General features: G+C 37.4%; 1 protein-coding gene across 4 annotated transcripts; it reads left to right on the top strand.

The window, feature by feature from the left end:
- Window positions 1-371: 371 nt before the first annotated feature.
- On the top strand, window positions 372-24304 carry LOC127867796 (uncharacterized). Of its 4 annotated transcripts, none has more exons than XM_052409255.1 (5): window positions 372-709; window positions 13960-14230; window positions 17453-17951; window positions 22431-22457; window positions 23354-24304. In XM_052409255.1, exons 2-4 carry the CDS (start codon window positions 14018-14020, stop codon window positions 22451-22453), a joined length of 735 nt encoding a protein of 244 aa, XP_052265215.1. In that variant the 5' UTR covers window positions 372-709; window positions 13960-14017; the 3' UTR covers window positions 22454-22457; window positions 23354-24304. The 4 variants fall into 4 exon arrangements, with proteins under 4 accessions (XP_052265215.1, XP_052265221.1, XP_052265239.1 ...); XM_052409261.1 differs by lacking the exon at window positions 372-709 and adding an exon at window positions 11903-11950; XM_052409279.1 differs by lacking the exon at window positions 372-709 and adding an exon at window positions 11943-12027.
- Window positions 24305-25911: the final 1607 nt, after the last annotated feature.

Genomic DNA, 25911 nt, shown 5'->3' with positions numbered 1-25911 from the left:
TATAGCAAAAGGTCAGACACATAAATAATAATAAATGTATCGTGTTCTGGGAATGCATGTGCGTATAGTATTGTCTCAGCTAAGCATGTGCAGTCCGTACAGACTAATCAGGGACGACACTGTCCGCTTTTACGGTCGAATTCATAAAAACAAATATCCAGTAACGTTGGAAAGTGCAGCCGCACAGGCTAATCAGGAGGTACACTTCGTGCAGATTCAATACGCTCCGTTTTCGTATGGCGCGGTTCAATTATGATCCGTAATAATGAAGGAGAGGTAAAGCGACAGTTGCAAAATGTAGGTACCTGATTGTGAAAATGAATCGTAGCTGTATTCTCAAGTTCTCCAATAATCAGTGTGAATAGACCACTATTAACTATAAAGGTGATACGAAACATACCGGGATTTTTATGTCGAAATAATATTTGCACACTTAAAATTTGTTTAATCAGACATATTTAACACTCACTGGATTTATGTGTTATTTTTGTGTTAACATTTTGTGTTTTTTAAGAGGAGTTTTCCTATGAGGAATATTACGACTTCGTTTTACTTAAGCTCGGTATTTTCGTAAGCCTCGAGTTTCGAGTCACTTTCGAATCAAATTGTGTGATCTATTTAAAAGGTTCATTTGTACGTTTATGGCCGTCAAGGATTGCAGTGGGAAGGTCTCAACCGCAAGGTGGACACATAATGGAAGTTCGAGCCGGTTAGTTGCTATCATTTGTATTCATTTAGATAATCTACAAGTGATTTTCTTCAAAGTCAAGATACATGTACTAGTGATTTATTAAATAGGAAACAGCACTTCATTGTGAACTGATTCCCGTTTCAAAATAACACCAAGACTAATTAGTTCACTTCGATTTTGCATCACCTTTATAACAATCACCGAAAGGTATGGCTTGCTGACATGTATGAATTTTACTTGTCTATGGGGCATGATTTAAAACTAACGTTATGGCTATGATAGCCGTCCCTTTTCCTACCAATACTTGTAGTAGAGATGGCTTTTCTCCAGAGAACATTTTGGCCCACCACACATTTTAGGGACCATTATATAGTGGATCCACTACACACTTTAGGGACCATTGACACGTAGGCCCCTACTCATTTGCATCCCTGACCAAGTGTGTAGTACTTCCTATGTTTTATTCTACTTGGCACTGATTGCATGTTAAAAATGAGATATCTGAAACTTGATGAGGTATTGCATATGAATCATAAACCGCTTAATTATAAATGAGAAATCTGAAACCTGATACGGTATTGCATATGAATCATAAACCGCTTTATAATTCATAAGTGCTTTGAAATCGTATTTATGGTATCGGAAGTCACAATCAAGTCGTTTTAAAATTACACTGAATGTAAAATACATAAATCGTGAACACCCATCGTTGCGACGTATACACGGCCGTTAATCACGGGCGCTACCTCTTTTGCGACGAATTGATCAATGAGACAAAGCTATAAATGTCACGGATAATTTCATGTAGTGAGTAGAATTATTCGTGAAAATCCAAAACATCCGGTCCTTAGTCAACTCGGAAGTAGAGTTGGCTTATTTATTAATGCATCGCAAAAAGGTGGCGCCCGTGATATAGAATTATGCATAATACCTTAACAATTACTTCTCTAATTGTCATATTTAAAAAATATTTTTGTTAAAAGTTTGCGATTTCTGACGTTTCAAAATATATTTATCATCCTTGAATACAACAACAGTTTCAACACATGTACTTAAATGATCGAGTTACCTTCACATGATTGAGTTAACTTCACATCATAGAGTTGCCTACACATGAACGAGTTACTTTTACGTCACCTTCATATGAACGAGTTTGCTTCACATGAACGAGTTTGCTTCACATGAACGAGTTAGCTTTACATGAACGAGTTAGCTTCACATGAGCGAGTTAGCTTCACATGAACGAGATAGCTTCACACGAAAGAGTTAGCTGAACGAGTTAGCTCCACATGAACGAGATAGCTTCACATTAAGTAGTCAGCTTCACATGAATGAGTTAGCTTCACATGAACGAGTTGGCTTCACATGAACGAGGGACCTTCATATGAACGAGTTACCAATACACGAACGAGTTACCCTGACATGAACGGCTAACATTCACTTGAACGGGTTACCTGTACATGAACGGGTAACCATCGCACGAAAGACCCGGTACGTTTTACATAAAAGATTAACTTCATATGACTTAGTTTATTACATGTACCGTGTAGACAGTAAAATGCCTGAATAAACGTTGTACCCAAATCAGCTTCTTTGAAAAATAGTGTAGGAAATATATAAAAGCTGATCGGGTCAAAATAATGGTAATGTGTCAACTACACATGATTTCTGCCAACCAATCCTCAAACCCATAATGTGTCACCCACACATCCAGTCTGTCTGCGATTAATTATTTATCAGCTTTCTCGATGTACTAACTTGGCATTGAAGTTGTGAAATCCATTCATGGAAATTCCAATCGTTTTGTGTCCGCGTATATTCACAGGCGGTGATGTCATTTTACACTATAATGGATACTGACTTGGCGATGCGTGTTGTTCCTTGGAACTGGTTATGGAGTATAGTGTAAGTCTAAATATGAAGGAATGTAAACTGTGAGTAATTTTCTCATATTTTCCTGTACGTGAATGCTTTTGGAATGTGTGCATGTTTCTGTCTATGTTTTTGCTATATAGTTAAGTAATTGCATAATTCAATGTATGGGTGTTCTTATTGTTATTTAGTAATTCACGCACTCCATCACTTACCATTAAAACCACTCAATCACTTTACCGCACTTAATGACTTCATACACACACTCTCATTCACTCAGACAACCACACATCCTCCCAATCACTTACTTAACCCGCCAAATCACTCGAGCGAACTCAATCCCCTGCCCGCGTAATACACCGCGAACTCAATCACCTGCCCGCGTAATACACCCAATCACTCACCAACTTGACCCACCAAATCGCTTAAGTCAACTATATAACCCACCCACTGAACGTACTCGATAAACCGTACACTTAACACGTTCATTCATCAAACGGCTCCATTTACCGATACACCTACTCCTCGAACTATCTATTTACTAAAATTAGGTAACTATTTATTATCTTTTGCCTGGCGAAGAACCACCACTGATGCCCGTTCGTCATTTGCTGTGTCCGTGTTGTATTGTATGTTTATAGGATATTTTGAGCTTTAAACGGGCCTTTTCACGTTTTGGTAAATTTACAAAATAAAAAAAAATGTTTCAGATTCGCAAATTTTCGTTGTAGTTATGATATTTGTGAGGAAACAGTAATACTGAACATTTACCAGGCTCTAAAATATTCATTATATGCATCTTTTGACGATTTAAAAACCCGAAAATTATAAAGCGTTGCAACGCAAAACGATTGAATAATTTGGAGAGTTTTGTTGTTGTCGTTACATTTGGGATACTCCGAGGATTGCTTATATAAAGTATAAAATGCATCGCTAATTGATGAGCACAAATGGCTTAGTGGCCTTAGAAATAGACGTTTACTCTAGGAGTCAGTGGTTCGAGCCCAGTTGAGGGTTACTTTTTACTTTCTTTAATTTGATTCTTGTTTTTTACTGGAGCTTTTATGATCAAATACATGTTTTTACACTTATCAATATAAAGCATTTAATGACAAGCTTCAATACATGCCACAATCTGTGAAAAGGCCTTTTTAAAATGATCATGGTTTCTGAGGAGCATGGTCTCTTAGTTTCAACTAGACCTGATATATGGGCCGTGCTATATGAACAGGGGTTTAAATGCATGTGCGTTAAGTGTCGTCCCAGATTAGCCTGTGCAGTTCGCACAGGCTAATCAGGGACGACAATTTCCGCTTTTATGGTATTTTTCGTTTACAGAAAGTCACTTCTTAGCAAAAATCCAGATTAGGCGGATATTGTCGTCCCTGATTAGCATGAGCGGATTAAATTGGCTCATCTGGGACGACTCTTTACGCACATTCATTTATCCATTTTTCACAGAGCACGGCCCGAATGTATCAACAATGAAACATGCACAATTCAGCGTGACCTTTTTTGGATAAGGGGCATTATTTGTAACAAACCAAGTATTGAACCTTTGGATTTGGTAGTTTCAGACGAATGTATTTTTATAGATACGTTGCAAAGTCTATATAATTTATTTGAACGCCTGTGTGTTGACCCCCGTGATTCTATGAAAAGGGGCATTACTTAAGTCTTTTTTAAAAATCGATAATGACCAACTTCTTATGATAAGGAACAATCCAAGCAAGTTTGAATATTGTACGTGAAAAGTGTAAAATAATTTCTGCAGACAAATCGTCGCTTGATTTCCATAGTGCTCTAACAACCTTTTTCATTTTTAGAGAAAAACGCATGTAAAGGTTTAACCTTTATTTTCTCACTTATTTATGCACGTATGTGACAAAAAAATATACCGGAGTGTTTATCAACAAACGGTGAATGTGAATATCATTAAATATTAACTTTAGTAAATTATATGTTAATGTTATTTGCAATTTTATGTATGGAGATAGAGCATTCTGGTAAAAAAAAAATCGTTAATGCTGAACTGCTCTATCGGACATAGCGCATTTTATCGGTTACGAATCTGGACATTTATTCATTGAACGTCATGGAGATGGATCATTACAGTTCTGAAATGAAACTCAGTCACGAGGTGTAAATTCTGGCAATTGATAGGCTATTCTGAGCGTGAAGTCTACTTTGCTTTAAGTCCCGGAGATAGTGCAGTACAGCATTCACCCGATTACGTCATATTAAAGATATTGTTCTCACGAACACAGCGATATAACAAACTCATTTGTGAAAAAATGGAGATATAGCACTATAACAATTAAGCGACGAAATGTCCACGGAGGAACAGACAGACGGACGGGAGGGCGGTCGGATGTACATGATGATAATAATACACCCACCTTTACTTCGTACAGGGGATATAATAAGTGCATGCGCATTATAGCGTTTTAAACAACTCATGCACATGACGAAATACTTAATACACAATTTGCGACATAAAAGCTGGAAAGACAACGGGTTCTTGTATATGCTTGCTTGCTGCATATTTGACTGGTTGAATAGGTTTGAATTGATGTAAAAAAATTAACTTGCGTCAGATGCGATCAACTTTAAGAATCAGACGGTGGTATTCGCTTTTGTACTATGATGATTGCTGAGCTATTTGAGCCCGCCTTGATGAAACAGGGCTTACTGTATGTGCGGATTAGAAGCTCCTAACATATTTATTTGATTGTGTGACAACATACTTTTTCAAAGTATTTGTTAGTGGGGTACGTTTCTTCAAATAGTTTTAACGGATACATAATTGTCGTGTTTGTTGTAGAAGACTGGTGAGTTTTTTTTATGGCTGTACTATCGTTAAATATGTGACGGCAAACATTTACCTTGCGATTTGGGGCGGCAAGAGTAGGGGGTAAAATTTAAGTATTTTGAAATTAATTTGCAAACTATGTGACATATTATTTGAAATTCTTGGAATACCTTGAATAAGGATGAAACACTTAAGAACGCGTGCTCCAAAATTCAGCGTGCATGTAATATTTTGCGTAAGTAACCCGGTCGGTACATATTAAAGCAACAACAACGCCAACACAACAATATCGAATTCTTCCTTCCTGCTGAGATGAAAATGAAGCGATCGTAACAACATAATGACAAGTAACAGACGAAACAACAAACACACAGATAGAAAAACAAAGATATAACGTTGAACTTAGCTCTTCCAAATAAAAAAAAGTCGTTCAGGCTCGTAAAAAATAATGATGTAATGATTGCGTTAATTTCCACCTAGTACACATATCTAAAAGGAGCCAACAGTTATGAGAAATATTTACTTAATCTTTTCAATAAACAAACAACGGACATATCTGTAGGGAACTATTTTACCCCAAATTAAAACAAGAGCATAAATAAACGTCAAGCCAATCAGAAATAACATTTACAACTTGTCATTTACTTGCTCTAAAATACCTAGCTTCTTTGATGTTTTGCTTTTCTGATTGATAAAGGATTTTTTGCAATATTTCATCACTTCTTGTTTAATTTATGTTTATAGATTCTTTAAACAAACGTTTGTTTTTATAGCCTTTTTCTATTTTCATTCAGTCAATTGTTCCTTTAACATTTACTTTAGCAGAAACCTCCCCGTAAGGTTTAATATAATTATAATCATTATCTATGTAAAACGCACATTTAATTTAATTCAAAATGTTCTTTGTTACGCCACTAAAGTAAAACCACAAACTTCAAGCCCGCCCTTTCGCCACAGGCAAATATGTTAACACGCGTATAAAATTCCAAGCATTCAGTGCTAACGCCGGCAAGGACGGACCCGAACCCATGCTGAAAAAAGTAGGAGGGTTGGGCGTAAGGCTAGCCACCCTACCCTGTTGAAACCTTATTGCTACAGAAACGCCAAACAGAATAACAACAAACATCACGGACCTGGGAGAAGGTGGACCTCCAGCTAAAGGACGTATGCCGCCAGGCAGTGAAATCCAGTGTCAACTGGAAGCCATCGTACCGAAGACCATCCTCTCCACCAGGACCGCAACCACCATCTGTACGTGGAATGTCTTAACCATGTACAAGACCTGGAAGCCAGCACAAGTGGCCGCAGAGATGAGGAAGTATGACCTCACTATCATAGGAATCAGTGAATCAAGATAAACTGACTCTGAGAAGAAGCAACTGACTTCAGGTGAGTTACTGTTGTTTTCGGGACATGAGCAGGATGATTTAGCACACACCCAGGGAGTAGCCCTGATGCTTTCCAAGTCGCACAGGGAGCGCTCATTGGGTGGGAGGCGCACAGACCACGGATCATGACAGCCTCTTTCGTTACAAAGTGGAAGAGGATTAACGTAGACATAATCCACTGCTACGCCCCGGCGAACTGTAGTGAATAGGACGAGAAGGACAATTTTTGTTACAATAGACTGCCAACCATCATACAAGACAGACCAAAGAGAAACAGCATCATTCTAATGGGTGACTTAAACGCCAAGATCGGCGGTGACGACCAAGGATATCAGGAGAATATGGGTTAGCAAGGGTTAGGCGAGATTAATGACAACGGGGAGAGATTTGCCAACCTGTGCGCCATAAGTAACCTGGCCATCGGAGGAAGCATTTTCCATCACAGAATGATAAACACGGCAACGTTGGTGTCGCCAGACCTGTCAACGGAGAACCAGATCGACCACCTGTGCATCGCAAGGAAGTTTTGTCGCTCTCTTCAGGATGTTTATGCTAAGAGAGGAGCCTAGCGACCGGGAGGTCACGGGTTCGATCCCCACCGTGGGAGCGTTCTTTAGATTTCCCCCAAAGACACCAAGTACTGGTTCTAAGCCCAGGAAACGGACTAGAGAGCGTTTATATAAGCCTAAGGCTTTCGATGCAATCGAGCTAAAATAAATAGGTTTAAACTAAGGGATGAGCTGACGTGTCATCTTACCATAATCTCCTTGTCGCCCGATTGAAACTGAATCTGAAGAATTGAAAAGGAGATAATCAGCCAACGCCAACGTTACAACAGTGCTACACTGAAAGACTCATGGCAGCAATAAGAGTTCAAGGTCACTCTCTCAAACAAGTTCCTGGTACTAGAGGAGCTTGTAGAAGAGACGATAGAGCAGAAGTGGCAGAGAGTGAAAGTAGAGGCTGACGTGGAGACCAGTGTGGAGGTACTACACCCGTTCTTCAGCAAAATATGGGAAGAAGATGAAACTCCCACAGAGTGGAAAGAGGGTTACCTCATCAAGCTCCCCAAGGAGGGCGGCCTCAGTTCCTGCTCTTACTACCGTGGAATTACGCGGTTGTCCATCCCCGGAAAGGAGACGCGGTAGACCCGCATCTCCGTGATTAACAAACCGGATTTCGAAAGGAGATATCGTGCACGGATCAGTTCGCATCATTGTGGAACAATCCCTGGAGTGAAATGCTCACCTGTATATCACCTGTATATCAACTTCATCGACTATGAAAAGGCATTCGACAGCGTTGACCGGGAGTCCCTCAGGGGATCTCTGAGACAATACGATAAGGCAATCTCTGACATGGAACACCCAAGGGAAAAGGAAGAGAGGGCGGCCTAGAAACACCTGGCGCCGTGACCTGGATGCAGATGCTAAGCAGATGGGTCAAACATAGGGGCAGCTGGACAGACTGAGATGACGAGTGTAACCTATTCTTTTTAAGTGCAAGGGAAACTACGTAGTCATCTGACTACCAGACAATCGCAGCAGTTAACTCCCCTATAGTTGAAGTCCAAGGATTAATTACTAGTTCATGTTTCTTATAACTGAAAATCTGTGTCATGTTTTACGTTTGAACTTAAATTTTCCGACGGAACAGAACATGAATGAAATGAATGGCAGATGAATGACTGAAAGAATACTTGAAAAGAATGAATTAATGAATAGATAAATAATTAAAATAAATAATTGAAATAAATAAATGAATAATACTAAATTAATCAATAAATGCTTATCTTTGTGTTAACACGGTCATTTAAAAATAAATGTGTACACCGGGGTATGTCATATTGCTAAGTATTTATTTAAATATATATTTATTATCGACTCTATAATTTATAATGAATTTATAATGTAATCTCATTAATAAATCAGCTAAATTACGACACTACGTGAACAAATTCGAATATTATATTAAATAATATTTGTAATATGCGTTTCCCCAAATGTTGATATTCGGAGGAACATAGAAAATCTACTGCTTCACACTTCGTTTGTCGTTTTTACCGCCAGTGATCATCAGTCAACAGAGTAGCCGAAATCGTCATCCGATCACCCAATCGTGATACATTGACTATCTACGGAAACTTCGTAAGATCCAATAAATCGTCCGCTGACTTATAGTGCAGACTACCAATCGGGAATCCTCGGACAATTCCGCCATAACGGCGATCGGTGTGGTGTAGCCCACTGTCCGAAGCGTTCAGATTGTGCAGACTACCAATACTAACGCGTTTTAGCACATTTCCGCCGCTAAATTTCTACTTTATTACATCCATTGTTCGTTGATGTCTCACAACTTCATCAGTTGACATCTCTAGACTTGGCTAAATCGTCCATTTATTGAATTTGCATTTGTGTTGTCTGTCGAGAAAATGGTTCTCATCGTGCGTAAATAGGATCGCGATATCTAATTTTCAGCAGACGACACATCAAACAAAGATTAATGTCTTAGGTATCAGAACAATTGTGTGTTCAATATTCGGTCACGTAAAATGAAATCTTTTTCGTCTTCATATCAGAATAGTGTATGTAATGCAATTTATTGGAAGCGAATATGTTCACGAGATGTGACTGTTTAAAGAACAGTCTATGGAATTTTATTCCCGATACATCGTTTTTGGAATTGTATTTCTCATGACCGTTCACGAAACCTTTCCGTTAAAACTGTTCAAAGACATATAACTAAACTAGTCTAGATCTTGTCACAATAGTAAAGAAGAAAGCCCTTCAACGACACATAACGTATTACTTAGGAATTTGATACTGTAAAGAAATATTAGCCATTTGAGGTGGCATTATAATAATTTATACAATAACTATTATAAAACCTTTTTTTATTAACTTAAGCTCTCGGGGCCGCCTTTTGTCCGTAGTGCGTCGTCTGTCGTGCGTGGTGTGTAAACTTTTCATTTAGACGACATCTTTACTTAAGTGTATTGGTACGTGTATTATTTAACAAATGATCACAAGAAAGATCATTGGATGACCCTCTTCAAAATTCCCTCAAAGCGGACAGTTCGAATTGCGTAGGCCAAACTGGAACAACATTTTACGCACATGATTTAAGCCCCGTTTTCCAAGAGCGACGCTCATATAGATTACTCATGGTTCGAGTTGATTGATATATTGTTAAGTGTCTGCGGGGACATTTCCGAGAGAGTACAAAGCACGCATAATTCATATCGCGGCTACAAAGCACTAATAATTCATATCGCGACTTATATAGCAAACGTATTTTGTTACTCGGAACGTGCTATTGATTATGTAACACGGTACCATGGTGCTGTTTAATGGGTCCGTATCGCGCAACAATGGTTTTCCATAAAAATGCGATCAGACGCTTTTATATTGTAATAGGATCGACATGATGGTATGTCCTTGTATGTCCTTAAAAAGCAATTATATATTTTTTGATTTGCTTAATTTTTTTAACAGGTATTATCATAGCATGTTTTATCATGCTGCATTTCTCATGCGCGCACACTCACAATTGTTTTAATGCCAAAGGTCTAACATGCATAAACACACATGTACATGAACACATGTCCATGGTTGGTCATACATGGATTTATACACATATATATGTATTATTTCAGGTACAATAGCAGTCACATAACGTAAGGCATCAAACTTTTATATTTAAAAAAATGTACACATGTCTTTGAAATGCGTACTCTGTATTTTCTCAATTTCTTATAATCGATGTATTCCAATGAATTCAAAACAATACGTTTAACGCTAAAAATTTCGTTTTCCCCTGCAAATGATTATCCGACATCAGTATATCTGACATAGTCTCTAGTCGTGGCCAAGACAACGCATTTTTGTCTTAAAATTTTCACCGCTACACTTCTTTTATGTAACATCCATGTTACACCTAATCCCATTACCATTAGACCGATATGTTATACATGGTTTCAGCTGATTAACAACTCGTTAAATGTCCACAGGGACATCTCCAATCCCGTTGAAAACATTCATAATTCATCTCGGGGCTAACATTCCACCATTGGGACAGAATGCAAACGTTTTGTTTCTCTGAACGTGTTATTGATTTTAAACACGCAACAGTGCTGCCGTTAATTGTTTCGACAGTGTTTATAACAGAAACAGCATATGGCCGCATGAATAATGTACGATGTTTCCCCTGCCTGTTGATCACAATTACCGTAGTTGGCATGCGATGGTTTATTATTCATACACGCGGAACGTATGATACCTTAACATGTTTTAGTAGTCATAGGCACAAATCGATTTGATATGAAATATATGAGTCGTGCTCTATGAAAAGGGGGTTTAATGCATGTGCGTAAAGTGTCGTCCCAGATTAGTCTGTGCAGTCCGTACAGGCCAATCAGAGACGACACTTTTCGCCTTAACTGGATTTTTGCTAAGAAGAGACTTTCTGTGCACGAAAAATACCATAAAAGCGGAGAGTGTCGTCCCTGATTAGCCTGTACGGCCCGTATGTTTTACAATTTTTAACAGAAAACCAGGAGACCAGCATATATTATTGCTATACAGGCGTTGTAATAACAGGCATTTAAAGGGGACTTTTCACGTTTTGGTAAATTGACAAAATTATTAGTTTTTATTTCAGAATCGCAAATTTTCGTTGTTGTCATGCTATTTGTGAGGAAACAGTACTACTTAACATTCACCGTTCTCTAAAATATCAGTTATATGCATCTTTTGACGATTTAAAAACCTGAAAATTAAAAGGCGTTGCAACGCGAGAATTCTGTTGATGTCGTTATATTTTGTGATACTGCGAGGATTGTTTGTATAAAGTTTAAAATATACCACTCCTGGTATGATCACGGATGCCCGAGTGGTCTAAGCGATAGACCTTTACTCCAGGGGTCAGTGGTTCGAGCTCAGTTGAGGGTTACTTTTTTTCTTTCTTTAATTTTAAGCTGGTTTTTGTACTCGAGCTACTAAGTTCTAATGTTTACATTTGTCAATATAAAGCATTTAATGAAAAACTTCAATACATGCCAAAATCTGTGAAAAGGTCCCTTTAACTAAGTCCATATTGACAGATATTAAGTCGAAACTTCCTTATCTATATAGAACAGCACACATATGATGCCCGTCCGTTCAAACAACAACAGTGTGCAGATTCATGGTTAGAACACTCTTTTCTCATAGTTACCTCATGTTTCGTTATTGAACTGTTTATTGCAACAAACTTTGTGTATAAAGGTAATCAATTATTTTCGATTACTGGTAAGTTCAATAAATATTCCTAATTATGCATCCCAAAGTTCTTGATCATTAGATACTCCTTCTAGGAAAACGGGGCTTTATGCATGTGCGTAGTGCTATCTCAGATTAGCCTGTGCAATACGCACAGGCTAATCAAAGACGTTAATTTCCGCAAAAATTGTATTTTGCTTAGATGAAACTTTCTTTCACTGAAAAATAACAAAAAGCGGAACGTTTCGTCCCTGATTAGCCTGTGCGGACTTCCTGATTAGCCTGTGCGGACTGCACATGCAAATGAAGGACGACACTTTACACACATTAAAGTCCAGCTTTCCCAAAATGCGGCTCACGTGAACATACGGAACCGTATATACAAAAGAATTAATAGTTTCATTTTATTTCGCATGCAAGAATCACTTTATTTTGTGTTATTAATTGTGTCACCTATTAAATGTTAAAGTCATATTACAAACGGTATCATACAAAATTGGTAAGAACAATAGGGTTGGGAGTGACGTCAGCTGTGAAACATGTACAAGATGTCAACAGAATGCAACAGCATCCGTTATATGCGTTTGTCCTAATATGTGGTCGCCTTGCGATTGTGAAATACTTCATAGTATTGCACGACACGGTTTCCCTCATCGACGGAATTTATTTTCACGGAAATTTAATATCTAACTCCTGATACTAACACACTTTTAAATATTTATTTCCATGATGATGCAAATGCCAAATCTCGTATGTTGTTTCTAAATGTAGTATTGTAGCTTAAGCGCAGACTTTTCGTATGTGACGTCATCATACTGTTGTGACGCTTTTGCGGGTGAAAAAATCAACAACACAACACGTGGGAATTGTACATACTCCTGACCGTGAACACAATAATATATAGAATTTGCTCTGTGAAAAGGGGGTTTAGTTCATGTGCATAAAGTTTGGTCCCAGAGAAGCCTGTGCCATGTGCACAGTTAGTCCGCACAGGCTAATCATGGACGGCTCTTTCCGCCTAAACTTGAATTTTGCTAAGAAGAGACTTTCTTGAAACGAATAATATCATAAAAGCGGAAAGTATCGTCTCTGATTAGCCTGTGCGAACTGCACAGGCTAATCTGGGATGACACTTTACGCACATGCATATTCCCCCTTTTCACAGAGCACGGCCCATATCTAGTTAATATTTGCTCGGTCGATGTACTTTAGGTTCGCGTTAACTGTAGGAATACTGCGTCTGTGTCGACATGCAATGTTCTGTATGGTCTTTTGTTGGCAGATAATGAAACATTAATAATTTCAACATGCATTACGCCGAATTTAAAACGGTTTGATCACTTCATAAAGAAGCCCCCACGTGATATTTATTTGCAGCCGTTCTTCTACCAAACAGTTTACAATACCATTATGAGGTCAATTGTGTGCACTTGACTCTCGGTATGGTAAACGAGGTATCGTAATATGCGAGTGTTTTGAGGTTATAGAAAAACCTTCGAAAAACCCTTTATGTTGACACTGAGGGACTTCCAACTTAGAGCAAATTATCCTTAACGTATTTTCAACTGCAAGTTCAACATAAAGGCCCTTGCTTTCTGATTGTTTCCCGATACTTTTATTACGTAGTACCCAAAGTCATAGGCTAGCCCCAGTTTCTGAATATTTCTTATTTTATTACGTACTTTGGATAGCTATAGGACATACCCACCAATTTCTGATTATTTCCTGAATATTTCATTGCGCAGTTCCTATAGTCATATGATATAACTCCAGTTTCTAATTATATCCTGATTATTTCATATTATAGTCATAAGATATAGATCTTATAGGTTTAGATATACCCCAAATATATCGTTTTATACTTTTAATTTGTATAACGTAGTTTCTATGTCCATAAGATATACGCAAAGTTTCTGATTATATTCTGACATTTTCCAGAGCGTAGTGCCTAGCCGCCGGTTGTTTTCCTGGTTTCCCGCAGTCAGCTGCCATCAGAATGACCTCGAAACCCGGGCCCCAGAGTCCGATAGACACCGGAAGACCGCCGACCACCAGCTTTCTCCGTAGCGCCATATTTTACCAGAACAGAATCATCGTCAAGGACAAAACATCGGCGCGGTCGGGCAGTTCCGGTACGCAGCCGGTCGACCGGAAGTTGAGTGCCTTAAATGAAGGAGCCGTTAAAGGAGCCGTTAAAGGCGTTAAAAAGGTAAGAATCGCAGTGAGCGCTGGCAAGGCAGATTATAACAATCTGTTTTGACCATTTAATGAATCTCAGTAACGCACGCTGCAGAAATTCTGTTGACGTGTTTCTTTTTAGTCAATATGGGCCGCGTTCCTGGAGAACTCGTTTAAATGCATGTGCGAAAATTGTCCTCCGCCCGCACAGGCAAATCAGGGATGACACTTTCATTTTTTATGGTATTTTTTTTAATTAAAAGAATTGTCTTCGTTGCGAAAATCCAGTTCAGGCGGAGAGTATTTCCCCAGATTAGCCCCTGCGGACTGCGCAGGCTAATCAGGGACGACACTTTACGCATGTTCATTACGATGAGTTTTACAAACGAATTGATTATAGTGTTTTTTTCATTGTTTCGGAATGGCTTGAAAAAATATTTCTGCTACTTATGTTTACAAATGCCCATCGATTGCCTGTTCCTTTGTTCGGAATATATAGAATTGTATCATATACACAACTGCATGGTAGATGTGACATTTGCATGTTTTATTTATGTCATTCCAATCCCTGTGGAACTTGTTCCCAAGTCTTAACATGCCGATGGAACGAAATAACTTATTCATGCAAACGAGTCATAAGGGCGTTAGAATCAGTAAATTAGTCCCGTGAAAGACTTCTTAAGTCGTGGTAATGACAAAGCAACTATGTACCTCTTGACAACGACATAGTCACCCAATCAGAATACACAACGTTTAAAAATAATTTTGAAATGCGAAACTGTCCTAGTTATGCCCGCCAAAATTATTTTAGCATCGATTGTATCGGCCCCATTGAAACATTTATTAAAACAATTTGTTATTTGTTTGGTTGTGTCGTTACCACGAGTTTGTTATGTTGTTCCAACGAGAAACGAAATCGTTCTCATTAGCGACCGGAAGCTATGCCGTTCCCACGAATTATTTCCACGGGTTTATGTATCGTTTATTATGTTGTCTAAATGCGGGCATTTAAATCCGATTACCGGTAGTGTCTCTGAGATTTTATTACTCCTAATTTATTTGTACGGAATCAATAAATCGGAATCAAGTTTTGAGGATTCTTGTTTAAAGAGAAATCCGTTGTTTTTTTAGCAGCGAAATCTTCAAAAATCTTTTCAGGCGACTACAAAAATGTCAACTATTTATCGCGATACGCAGTCTTGAACATCAAAGTGATCCACTATGGGTAATGATCCGGTAATGGTAACTTGACTGTATTTTTTTATATTTATTAAATGATACGGCATGGCAAGAAGGAACGTTTCGCAATTTTAAACACAGGCGTAACATTCTAAACGAATAAATAACTAAGTTAAATTCCCTATGTCTTTATTTCTTTCATGTATATTCCAGAACAGAAGATACTCATTTCTTTGTACATGACACAAGCATGACGTGCTAAACAAATATAAAGCATCAAAGGCAGCCACCTCATACATTGAACAGTACACAGTTTTTAGACAATATTCCTTTTCTCGGTTTCTCAATTTAAGAACAAGAATTTAAGAATTTTTATCTATATTTGTCCGTGCAGTCTATCAACGTGCCCATGGTTCATCTTATGTAATCAGGGTGCCGGATCAACAGGGTTTACACACGGGCCCATCAGATTGAAAACATGCCGTTAAGATCTTTATTGTTGCAAATATCTCAAGTTATTGAAATATGTTTGCAAAAATCTTTAGTGCACACAGGACAGTTTTATTTTTGAAGTTTGTGCCGATATATTAACATTTAAGAATACATTATTGAATACGCACAAATCAGTGCCAAAATTTCACTTTGCATGCAGCACAACCGCGTATACATATATTCATTACACATCAATTTTTTGGCCAAAAAACAAGCTTATTAAATAAAGTAATTCCGATGTTTTTCACATTGCCATAAGCCGCAGAAAAATTGTCTTATATGCAATAGTTGAAATTCTTCAGAAAATTGTTAACAAATGTTATTTGAATTTGCTGGATGAGATATGCAAATTGCGATAATTTTGCTTCGTTAAGGGACATTTTCACCGAGTTAGGCATGTATTGAAGATTGTCATCTCATGATTTAAAATTTTAAATTGGAGATAAATAGCTGCAGTAAAAAACAAGAATAACATTAAAGAAAGAACAAAAAGTAATCCTCAACTGGGCTCGAACCACTGACGCTTGGAGTAAATATTTAAACCACTCAGCCATCCGTGCAAATACAATGAGTATTGTATTTTATACTTTATTTAAACAATCCTCGTATTGTCACAAAATATAATAAAAACAGAACTGTCGAAATTATTCAATCCTTTCGCTTTGTAACGTGTTATAATTTTCATGTTTTTAAATCCTCAGAATATGGATATTTGGGGAATTTTGTAAATGTTCAGAATTACTGTTTCCTCGACAATATCATAAGAACAACGTAATTGTGCGAATCTGAAACTCTTTTTTTTCAATTTTGTTAATGTACGTGAACGTGAAAAGGTCCCTTTAAAGCCAAATGCTAAACTGGGCGGCTGAAAGTCAAACATGTTAAAAAAATCTTGCAAACGCTTTGCCTAATAAAAAAAAACAACAACAGAAATCAACCTCCGTATAATCATTACGCATGTAATATTCATGGGAAACGAAATATCTCGTTTCTACTTCAGCGATTTACGTGTTGTTAATGTCTTGTAAATAATGCAGTCTTAATCGGAGAATTACTGTTTCGGAGATTTTATGCCTTGTAATTTTTCTGCAAGGAAACCATCAGTCAATACCAAGTCAGGGATTTATTTTAAAATGCAAAAAAGTACTTGCATATCACATTACTAAGATGGCGAGAACACATGTTCAGTATAATATTCTCTAAGTTTCAACTCTTGGTTTGGGTATTTACTTAAGTTAAGATTGTAACGAATTGGCAAAGCCAAAAGACATGTGTAATACAACACATGCGATTGATCTAATGATACTTATCTCGCACTATGTAAATCTATCACTAACCTAATATGAAATAAGAACAAAAGACAAATAGATTACGGGTGTATCTAGCTATAATTTGTTCACACGTTCGTGTCAATCTATATCGATGGATTATTAATTACAAACTAAAAACTGAAATTATCTTGTCCGATAATCATAATGTCAAGCTATTCCTAACTTAATGCGACAGCCAATGACACACATGTAATGTTAGATATAATTTCCTCGCATGCTCTCTATTAATGGCGGAAATTCAATACTTGTAGAAAGCATGTCGACCGTCGACGCTTCAACCCGAAGCGTGTTCTTCCAATACTCACAAACAGTCGGCAGTGGCGAGCAAAGACAGAGCGCTCCAGAAGTGCGGATGCTCCAACGCTGTCAACGTAAACGAGTCGAGTAGTGAACAGGATCATCCATTAACGCCGCACGCCGGTGGATGTCACGAATGCTCACCGCAGTGCAGAGCGGACAGCGGTGAAGATATGGAGACGGACACTCATGGAATTGATATCGTGGTTACTGACACGGAAAAGCTTTCAGGAAATGCCAACGCGAAGAAGGATAAGCCATCGTGCCTCCGACGTTGTTATATGTGCCTACAGGACGATCGGATGAAAGGGGTGCCGAACGCGCACGAGATTCTCGCAAGTTCGAACCCCCAGGATTACAAGAAACTGAAAAAAGTGCTGAATATTTCGTTCCTGACGATAGGGATCATTTTGCTCATAGCGGTTGTGATTGTGATAATTTACTCCGTAGTAGGTACGTACTTCGGTCTATGTTTAATACAAGGTCTTAGGAGTTACTTTTAAGTTTATATTAAGTTAAAATTAAAATGTGCGTCTGAAAATCATGTACATTGTGTCAAAGTCATTCGCTTTAAACGGTGTACTATATTTATCAAATTGAAATAAGGTAACTTGGATCTGTGTCTAAGTCTTTATAAATGCTGCATTTCCCAAAGGAAATATAATAGAATAACATAACTATTTTTCTACTGGTATGCATTTTTGAGATTTAGGAGACATTTTAGGACGTTTTTATCTAGGCGCCTTTATATATACATTTTTAACGCAGCATAGTCAGCAGTCACTCGCAGTCAGTAAATGTCGCTTATATAAATAACGTTGATAACCGTTATTACCGTAAGTTTTCGGACACTTAATGTTTTCGGACACCCTCTTTGTGAGCCCAAATAATATTTTTGTGACGCTAATCTTTCGGACACTCAATGTTTTCTCAGTAACTAATGACACTTCTATCATCAGACATTAACCCATTTATGCCTAGCGTCTAGAAAAAATGACTTTGCAAACAGCGTAGACCCAGATGAGACGCCGCATGAAGCGGCGTTTCATCAGGGTCTGCGCTGTTTGCTTAAAGAAATTTCTGTCAGAAATGTTCTAAATATAGAAATAAATATACTAGGCATCCCTAATTTTGGAAATAAATTGATCCAATTTAGAAGGATGGGAGAGTCCACTAGGCATAAATGGGTTAACATATTAACGTCACACATGCGTTTTACAACCTGCTAAGGGTCATAAATCCTGGCAGATTAATGAGAGAATTCACTTGGCCGTTACATTGAGAGAATTCACTGGGCCGTTACATTGAGAGAATTCACTGGACCGTTACATTGAGAGAATTCACTGGGCCGTTACATTTGAGTATTTGATGTAAATAGGTATGCATAAGACTTATATAAATATTCACCCGCATATTAATAGAGAGAAAAGAGTAAGTAACCAATAAGTTCTGATTCATGCATTCGCGCTTTTTGGTGCTTATCATTTTAGGAACAACTAAATGACGTCAATAAGTACCATATATGTTAATGTGTTTTATGAAAATTAGTGTTTCGTTCCTTGGTGTAAATGCACAATGCATTTGTCTACAGCTGAATTTTCCTGATTAAATGTGACAAATTGGCAACATTTTACTGCGCAAAATTTTTACGTTATAAAGACGAAGTCAACATTTCCACAGTTTGTTTGGGTGAATATTAAGCATTTTTGCTAAAGTTTTCAATTGCTAATCCCCGTACTCGATGGTCGGTTGAAGTACAGCCTTCGAATATCTTTCAGTAAAATAAAGTAAAACACAATACAATAATATTTGAATTCATTGCAATATATATAAGCCGTGATCTGTGAAAAGAGGTTTAATGGATGTGCGTAAAGTATCCTCTTCAATTAGCCTGTGCAGTACGCACAGGTTTATCCGAGACGACACTTTTCTCTTAAACTGGATTTTTGCTAAGTAGATACTATTTTAAACGAAAAATACAATAAAAGCGGAAAGTGTCTTACCTGATTAGCCTGTGCGGACTGCATAGGCTAATCTGAGACGACTTTTTATGCACATTCATTAAACCCCATTTTAACCCTTGTCCATTAGTAATACATACTATGCGATATTGTATACACAAACACGCGGTCTTATTCATATTTGAGGTTGCGTACAGATAGATAGGAGAATCCAATACATGAGGTATATGTTCAGCATGTCTCTGAATGTATCTAATAGTGTATTTTGGGAATAGTTTTGAGAATCTAAATGTTCGTACATGCAAACAAATTATTATTATTAAGTGTCCGATAACTTGAATAATTACGGCCGTTCAAATGGTTAAGATAGATTAGAATAACTGTTCAATCATATGAGAATATATCGTGTTGCAGCGGGTAACTACCAATAGAAAAGAAAACAGGTATTTTTCAAGTCGCGTAATGGGAAAACATGGCTTAATGCATGTGATTTAAGTGTCATCTTAGATAAGCCTGTGCTGGCCGCATAGGCTAAAAAGGGACGACACTTTCCGCCTTAACTGTAATTTCGTTCCGAAGGCACTTCTTTTGCAAGAATAATTCCTTAAAAGTGGAAAGTGTCGCCCCTGATAAGCTTGAGCGGACTGCAACAGGCTATTCTGGGACGAAACTTTACGAACATGCAATAAGTCCAGTTTTCCCAAAGCGTGACTCAATTATGAATAATCTTAAATTTATGCACGCATGATTTTGTAATACCTACAAAACACAGTTGAATACATAAACTGAATGCACGTGTACATGTGTGATCATCACGGAATTTAACCGTATATTCCAAGCATGCACTTGCAGTACATAGATATGAACAAGTTCAAGCCTCATAATCCCAAGAAGAGGTACAACTTTATAAAAGCACGTGTTCCTGTCACATATAACACGAATTTGCATATGAACAAACACAAATATATAAATTACACATAATTGTTGCATCGTGCTCTGGGAAAACGGGGCTAAATGCACGTTCGTTAAGTGTCGTCCCTGATTAGCCTGTACAGTCGTAAAGGCTCATCAGGGACGACGATTTCCTCCTAAACTGGAATTTTGCTACGTAGATTTTTTTTAAATGATAAAACACTATATATAGCATTGTAAGTGGCGTCCCCAATTAGCCAGTAGAGACTGAACATACTAATCTGGGACAACACTTTACGCACATGCATTAAGCCCGGTTTTCCCGGAGCGAGGCTCATGTTATTGGTTGAGACTTAAATTGAGAGCTGAGCGCCAAAGCGTTTGCTATATAACTAAAGCCAACGTGATGTGTTTTGTTATGAATGGAATAGAATCAATTTGTTTCCTTTTAATATTCATGTTGATCATTTATCATGTAAAAAATAATTATGGAGGTCAACATGGCGGAAATCTTGTTTAAATTTAAAACATATATTTATTAATATAATATAAAAGTGTAACAATAACTCGCGTCATATAATACTATAATTACGTAAATTCACGTCAGCGGAGAGTTGTGCATTCATATGAAATAAAATTAGCGTTTTCATGCGCTTGCAACACATTTGTTCAAAATATAATATTTTAATAACTTAATTAACGAAGCACTTTGGAATAAGGATTTAAGAATCATTAAATTTTTCTACACAACACGCGTTCATCCAGAGCGTGTTCATGACTACATGAGAATTGTGGTAAATTCCCAGACAGTCGTTAAATTGCAGATATTTTGTCTTATGAAGTATTCCGGAAACTGGATCACACATTCCCATTACTGTTCGCACTTTATTTAAAGGGGCCTTTTCACAGATTTTGGCATTTTTTAACTTATTCATTAAATGCTTTATATTGATAAATGTAAACATTGGATCGTAAAAGCTCCAGTAAAAAATCAAGAATAAAATTAAAAAAAGGAAAAGAACATTGCCCGGAGCAGGTTTCGAACCAGTGACCCCTGGAGTCCTGCCAGAGTCCTGAAGTAAAAACGCTTTAGCCTACTGAGCTATTCCGCCGAGTAAACCTACATGACGTATTTTATACCTTATATAAGCAATCTTCGTAGTTTCACAAAATTTAACGACAAAAACAGAACTCTCCAAATTATTCAATCGTTTCGCGTTGCAACGCTTTATAATTTTTAGGTTTTAAAATCGTCAAAAGATGCATATAATGGCTATATTAGACCATGGTAAATGTTCAGTATTACTGTTTCCTCACAAATATCATAACTAAAACGAAAATTTGCGAATCTGAAACCACTTTTTTCAATTTTGTCAATTTACCAAAGCGTGAAAAGATCCCTTTAAGCTCGTGTGATATAATGTTAGCAGCGCTCCAAGAAAACTGGGCTAAATGCGTGTACGTCAAGTCAGAGGGGATTATCACGTGATAGTCAAGATGGAGACGTCCATGCCGAGACAGTTATTTTTCGCCGTTTTATACCCTTTATTACTTTCGTTAATTTTTTTTTTAATTACGCCCACTTTCCAGCCATATCAGTAAAAATGTGATTAGCGTTTATTTCGTATTTTAATTAGCTTTATATCTCGACTTTACTCCCCGCACATTTTCTTAGTGGAGCCCTTATTAGGTCATCCCGCTTAGAAATTTCACAGCGAGTAACGTCGAGATATAGAGCGAATATAACTGTGAAATAAACGCCAGTAACTTTCTTGCTAATATGGGTGGAAAGTGAGCGGAATTAAAAAACTTTGTTCAAGTAATAAAGGGTATTCTTATAAATACGGCGTAAAATACCTGCCTCGGCATGGACGTCGCCATCTTGATAATCAAGTGATTACCCCCTCTGTAAGTGTCATCTAAGATTAACATATGCGCACTACACACGCTTATCTGGGACGACACTTGACGCATATGCAGTAAACCTTTTTTCCCAGCAGAAGCGCTAAGCCCCTTTTTTCCAAGAACGAGGCTAAACATGTATTCTTCTTTGTTTCAGAAAGCATCAAAAGGCGAAATTAATAAGGTAAGACGTCATTGTTTGTTAATGTGAGCATTTAGTCAGGGATTAAAACACAAACACCTTCTCTCGCAGCTGAATCGAATAACGACGGTACGTAAAATATGTACGGAATGATTGTGAATGTTATGCAGCATGTGAAGATAAATGTACTTCACGTGATTCCGGATTTTGAAAAGTATTTTGTAGTTACACTGAGGTTCAATTAACGTTCACTCTAACTTTAGTTTGCCGCTATTCAATTCACAGCGAATAAAACTGAGCGATTCATGATGAGTGATTAATCAAGAACGATTAATACTGAGCGATTATGGATGAACGATTAATGCTGAGCGATTATGGATGAACGATTAATGCTGAGCGATAAACGATGAGGGCTTAATAGTGAGCAATTAATGCGGATGGATTGTTCTGTTCTGAGCCATCTATGCTGAGTGATAAATGCTGAGCGATGAATGGTGAGCGATTAATGGAAGCGATTGACGATGAACGATAATGCTGAGCTTTAATAAGAGGCAATTTATACGAATGCTCGATTACTGCTTGAAGATTAATGATGAGCGATTAATGCTGATCATTTTATCCAAACTGATTTATAATGAGTGATTAATAGTGACCAACTAATGCTGATCGATCATTGCTGGACGATTAATAATTAGCGAATAATGCTGAGCGATTAATTATGACTTATACATGATGCGCAATTAATGCTGAGCGATCAATTATGACTTATACATGATGCGCGATTAATGCTGAGCGATCAATTATGACTTGTACATGATGCGCGATTAATGCTGAGCAATTAATGCAGTGTGATATAAAAACCAGATAAAAATTGCTTTGTTGCGTATAATTTCCGTTGAGTGTCTTTTATGGTTACATGCTAATAATATTTGTTTCAGAATTCAACGCAATGAGGAATTTCTCTGCTCAATTTATTCAACATTCATCTTTGGTTGTCATTCTCGTTTACAACAGCATGTGCTTCAAGGCGCATCAACACATTTTCATGTCGACGAATCATAGAAGTCTTTTGAGCTAAAAGTGATCGATTGTTCTCTGACTTAAAATAGGAAGTGCGAATATTTTGCTCACGTAGAAGTTACCCATTCGTCTCAGTAGAGGATGACGATTTGTGGATGGCTCCAAGACGGATCGTCCGGTTTCTGGCAGCATTGTAATACATGTGTTTAAGTTACGTTTATACTTTCATACTTCCTTATAAATGACCCAGCAACGAAAGTTGAACAACAATGAATATTTTATTCTAGCGTCAGACGGAATACGTGCACGTGAAAATCGTATACAGAGGTAAATAAAAGCACACATAAAAACAAACAACTGTTATTGTTGATTGGTTGAATGCATTACTACGTATTTTCTGATATACTAGTAAAGTAATAAAGGTATGTACGGGAATAACGTGATTTAACGTAATCGTGTAAGATTCAATATGTCGTCAACTGCCGATGCCGATATGATGATATAGTGTCAATTCGCGGGCCATATCACAACAATTGTACAAGCTTAACGTTTCCACCTAGGCATTTAATAATGATTATATAGTGTCAATTTGCGGGCGGTTTCACAACAACTATACAAGCTCAATGCTTCTACCAAGGAATTAAGTCAAACGGGAAATTGTTAAAATCGACCATGGAACATTATATAGTGGTTTAGGCATGTATTTCAAATTACCATTTATTGCAAGATTTAAAAATTTATATATTATTTGTGTACCACACTATAAAACATTTGTGTGCACATCATATTTGCCTTTTGCTCAAACTGACATGAAGAATAATTTGATTTACCAATGATGTAAATATACTGATAACATTTTTTTTACAGTTTGCTATGTGTTGTTGTTATTTTTCAGATTTCTAACGTTTGTAACTTTAATACAATAGAGCCTTGCTCGCAGGAAACGGGGTTAAAAGCACGTGTGGAGGCTAATCAGGGACGACACTTTCCGCTCGACTGAAAAGAAGAGACTTCCTTTAAACGAAAACTACCATTACAGTGAAAAGTGTCATCCCTGATAAAGACTGCACAGGCTTATCTGGAATAATATTTTACGCACATGAAATTAATCCCAGAACAGAACAAGGCTCATTTTACAAGAAGCAAGGTGCTTCGAGAAACAATATTTTATACGATAACACCAAACATATGTTAAAGAAATTACAGGGTCCATCGATTCCTAAGAAGTTTGTAGCACTATAAGGCACATTCGGGAAATCTACATCTTGGCAACATGTCTAAGTTAGGATGATAAACGCGTTGAAATTACACATTGTTGATGACGTCTTGCACGGCAGTAATACTGTTGATCTTGTTATTATTTAATAATATAATAATGCAATTTCGTTGCGTGTTTCATATTCATGATCGTATTACGTATCATTATTAACTCATAATTATTAAATGACGTTCTACTTTATGTCGACAAGTTGCAAAATGACGTCATTGGATTCCGCAAATCTTAAGGACGTCGCTTTTCGTTCGTAAATAGTGAAATGCCGTCATTGTTTGGTGCAGACGTTGACGTTTTGACGTTTGATGAAGACACATCCGAAAGTTAAACGAGATTTGTATGCACCCCGTTTTCGGGTCATTTTGAGTTAGATACATTGTCTTATATATATATTTGATAGTGATTTTTTTCCAGAAAAGTTGATTTTTCGTTATAATTTGATTATTTATGATTTAAAATGATGTTTTCACTAATTAATATCATAGCCACACGCTAACCACCTGTGCTGGCGAATTAAAGTCCTTAGCGACATTGTTGTTTTTAAAATTGCAGCTTTTATTCACATTTCGTTGCTTTATAAGCATTGCATGTAATTTTTCTGCATTTCATCGGTAATGAGCAGTCTGCAAAAATACGTAAAATGCATAAACGAATTAAACGTTCACGCAGATCAGGCGTTATTTCCTGAAATTCATATCCCGACGAAATGCACACACACGCTATTGAATTCTTAAATGGATGCTGATAAGTTCATCCGCACGACCCGAACTGACAAACACCGTTCATTTGCTTCTGATTAATATGTATGGAACACGATATTTAATGACATTAACTGTCCTATGTCTTAACGCATCGGTGCTAAAACAAAATTAGGTGCGTGTAACTTCAGACGCAAGTTGCAAAAGCAATGTGTATTATGATTAAAACAACGACGCCATTTTTGTGAGGATTTCAAGATTGCACGCATGCTGTATTCTCCTCGCTAACTGAAAACACTGGTTAACGAAGCGATAACTGAAAACACTGGTTAACGAAGCGATAACTGAAAACACTGGTTAACGAAGCGATAACTGAAAACACTGGTTAACGAAGCGATAACTGAAAACACTGGTTAACGAAGCGATAACTGAAAACACTGGTTAACGAAGCGATAACTGAAAACACTGGTTAACGAAGCGATAACTGAAAACACTGGTTAACGAA

Source organism: Dreissena polymorpha, chromosome 1 (assembly GCF_020536995.1).
Source record: "Dreissena polymorpha isolate Duluth1 chromosome 1, UMN_Dpol_1.0, whole genome shotgun sequence".
NCBI classification, from domain to species: Eukaryota; Metazoa; Mollusca; class Bivalvia; order Myida; family Dreissenidae; genus Dreissena; species Dreissena polymorpha.
This window is presented reverse-complemented; position numbering and strand designations above follow the sequence as displayed.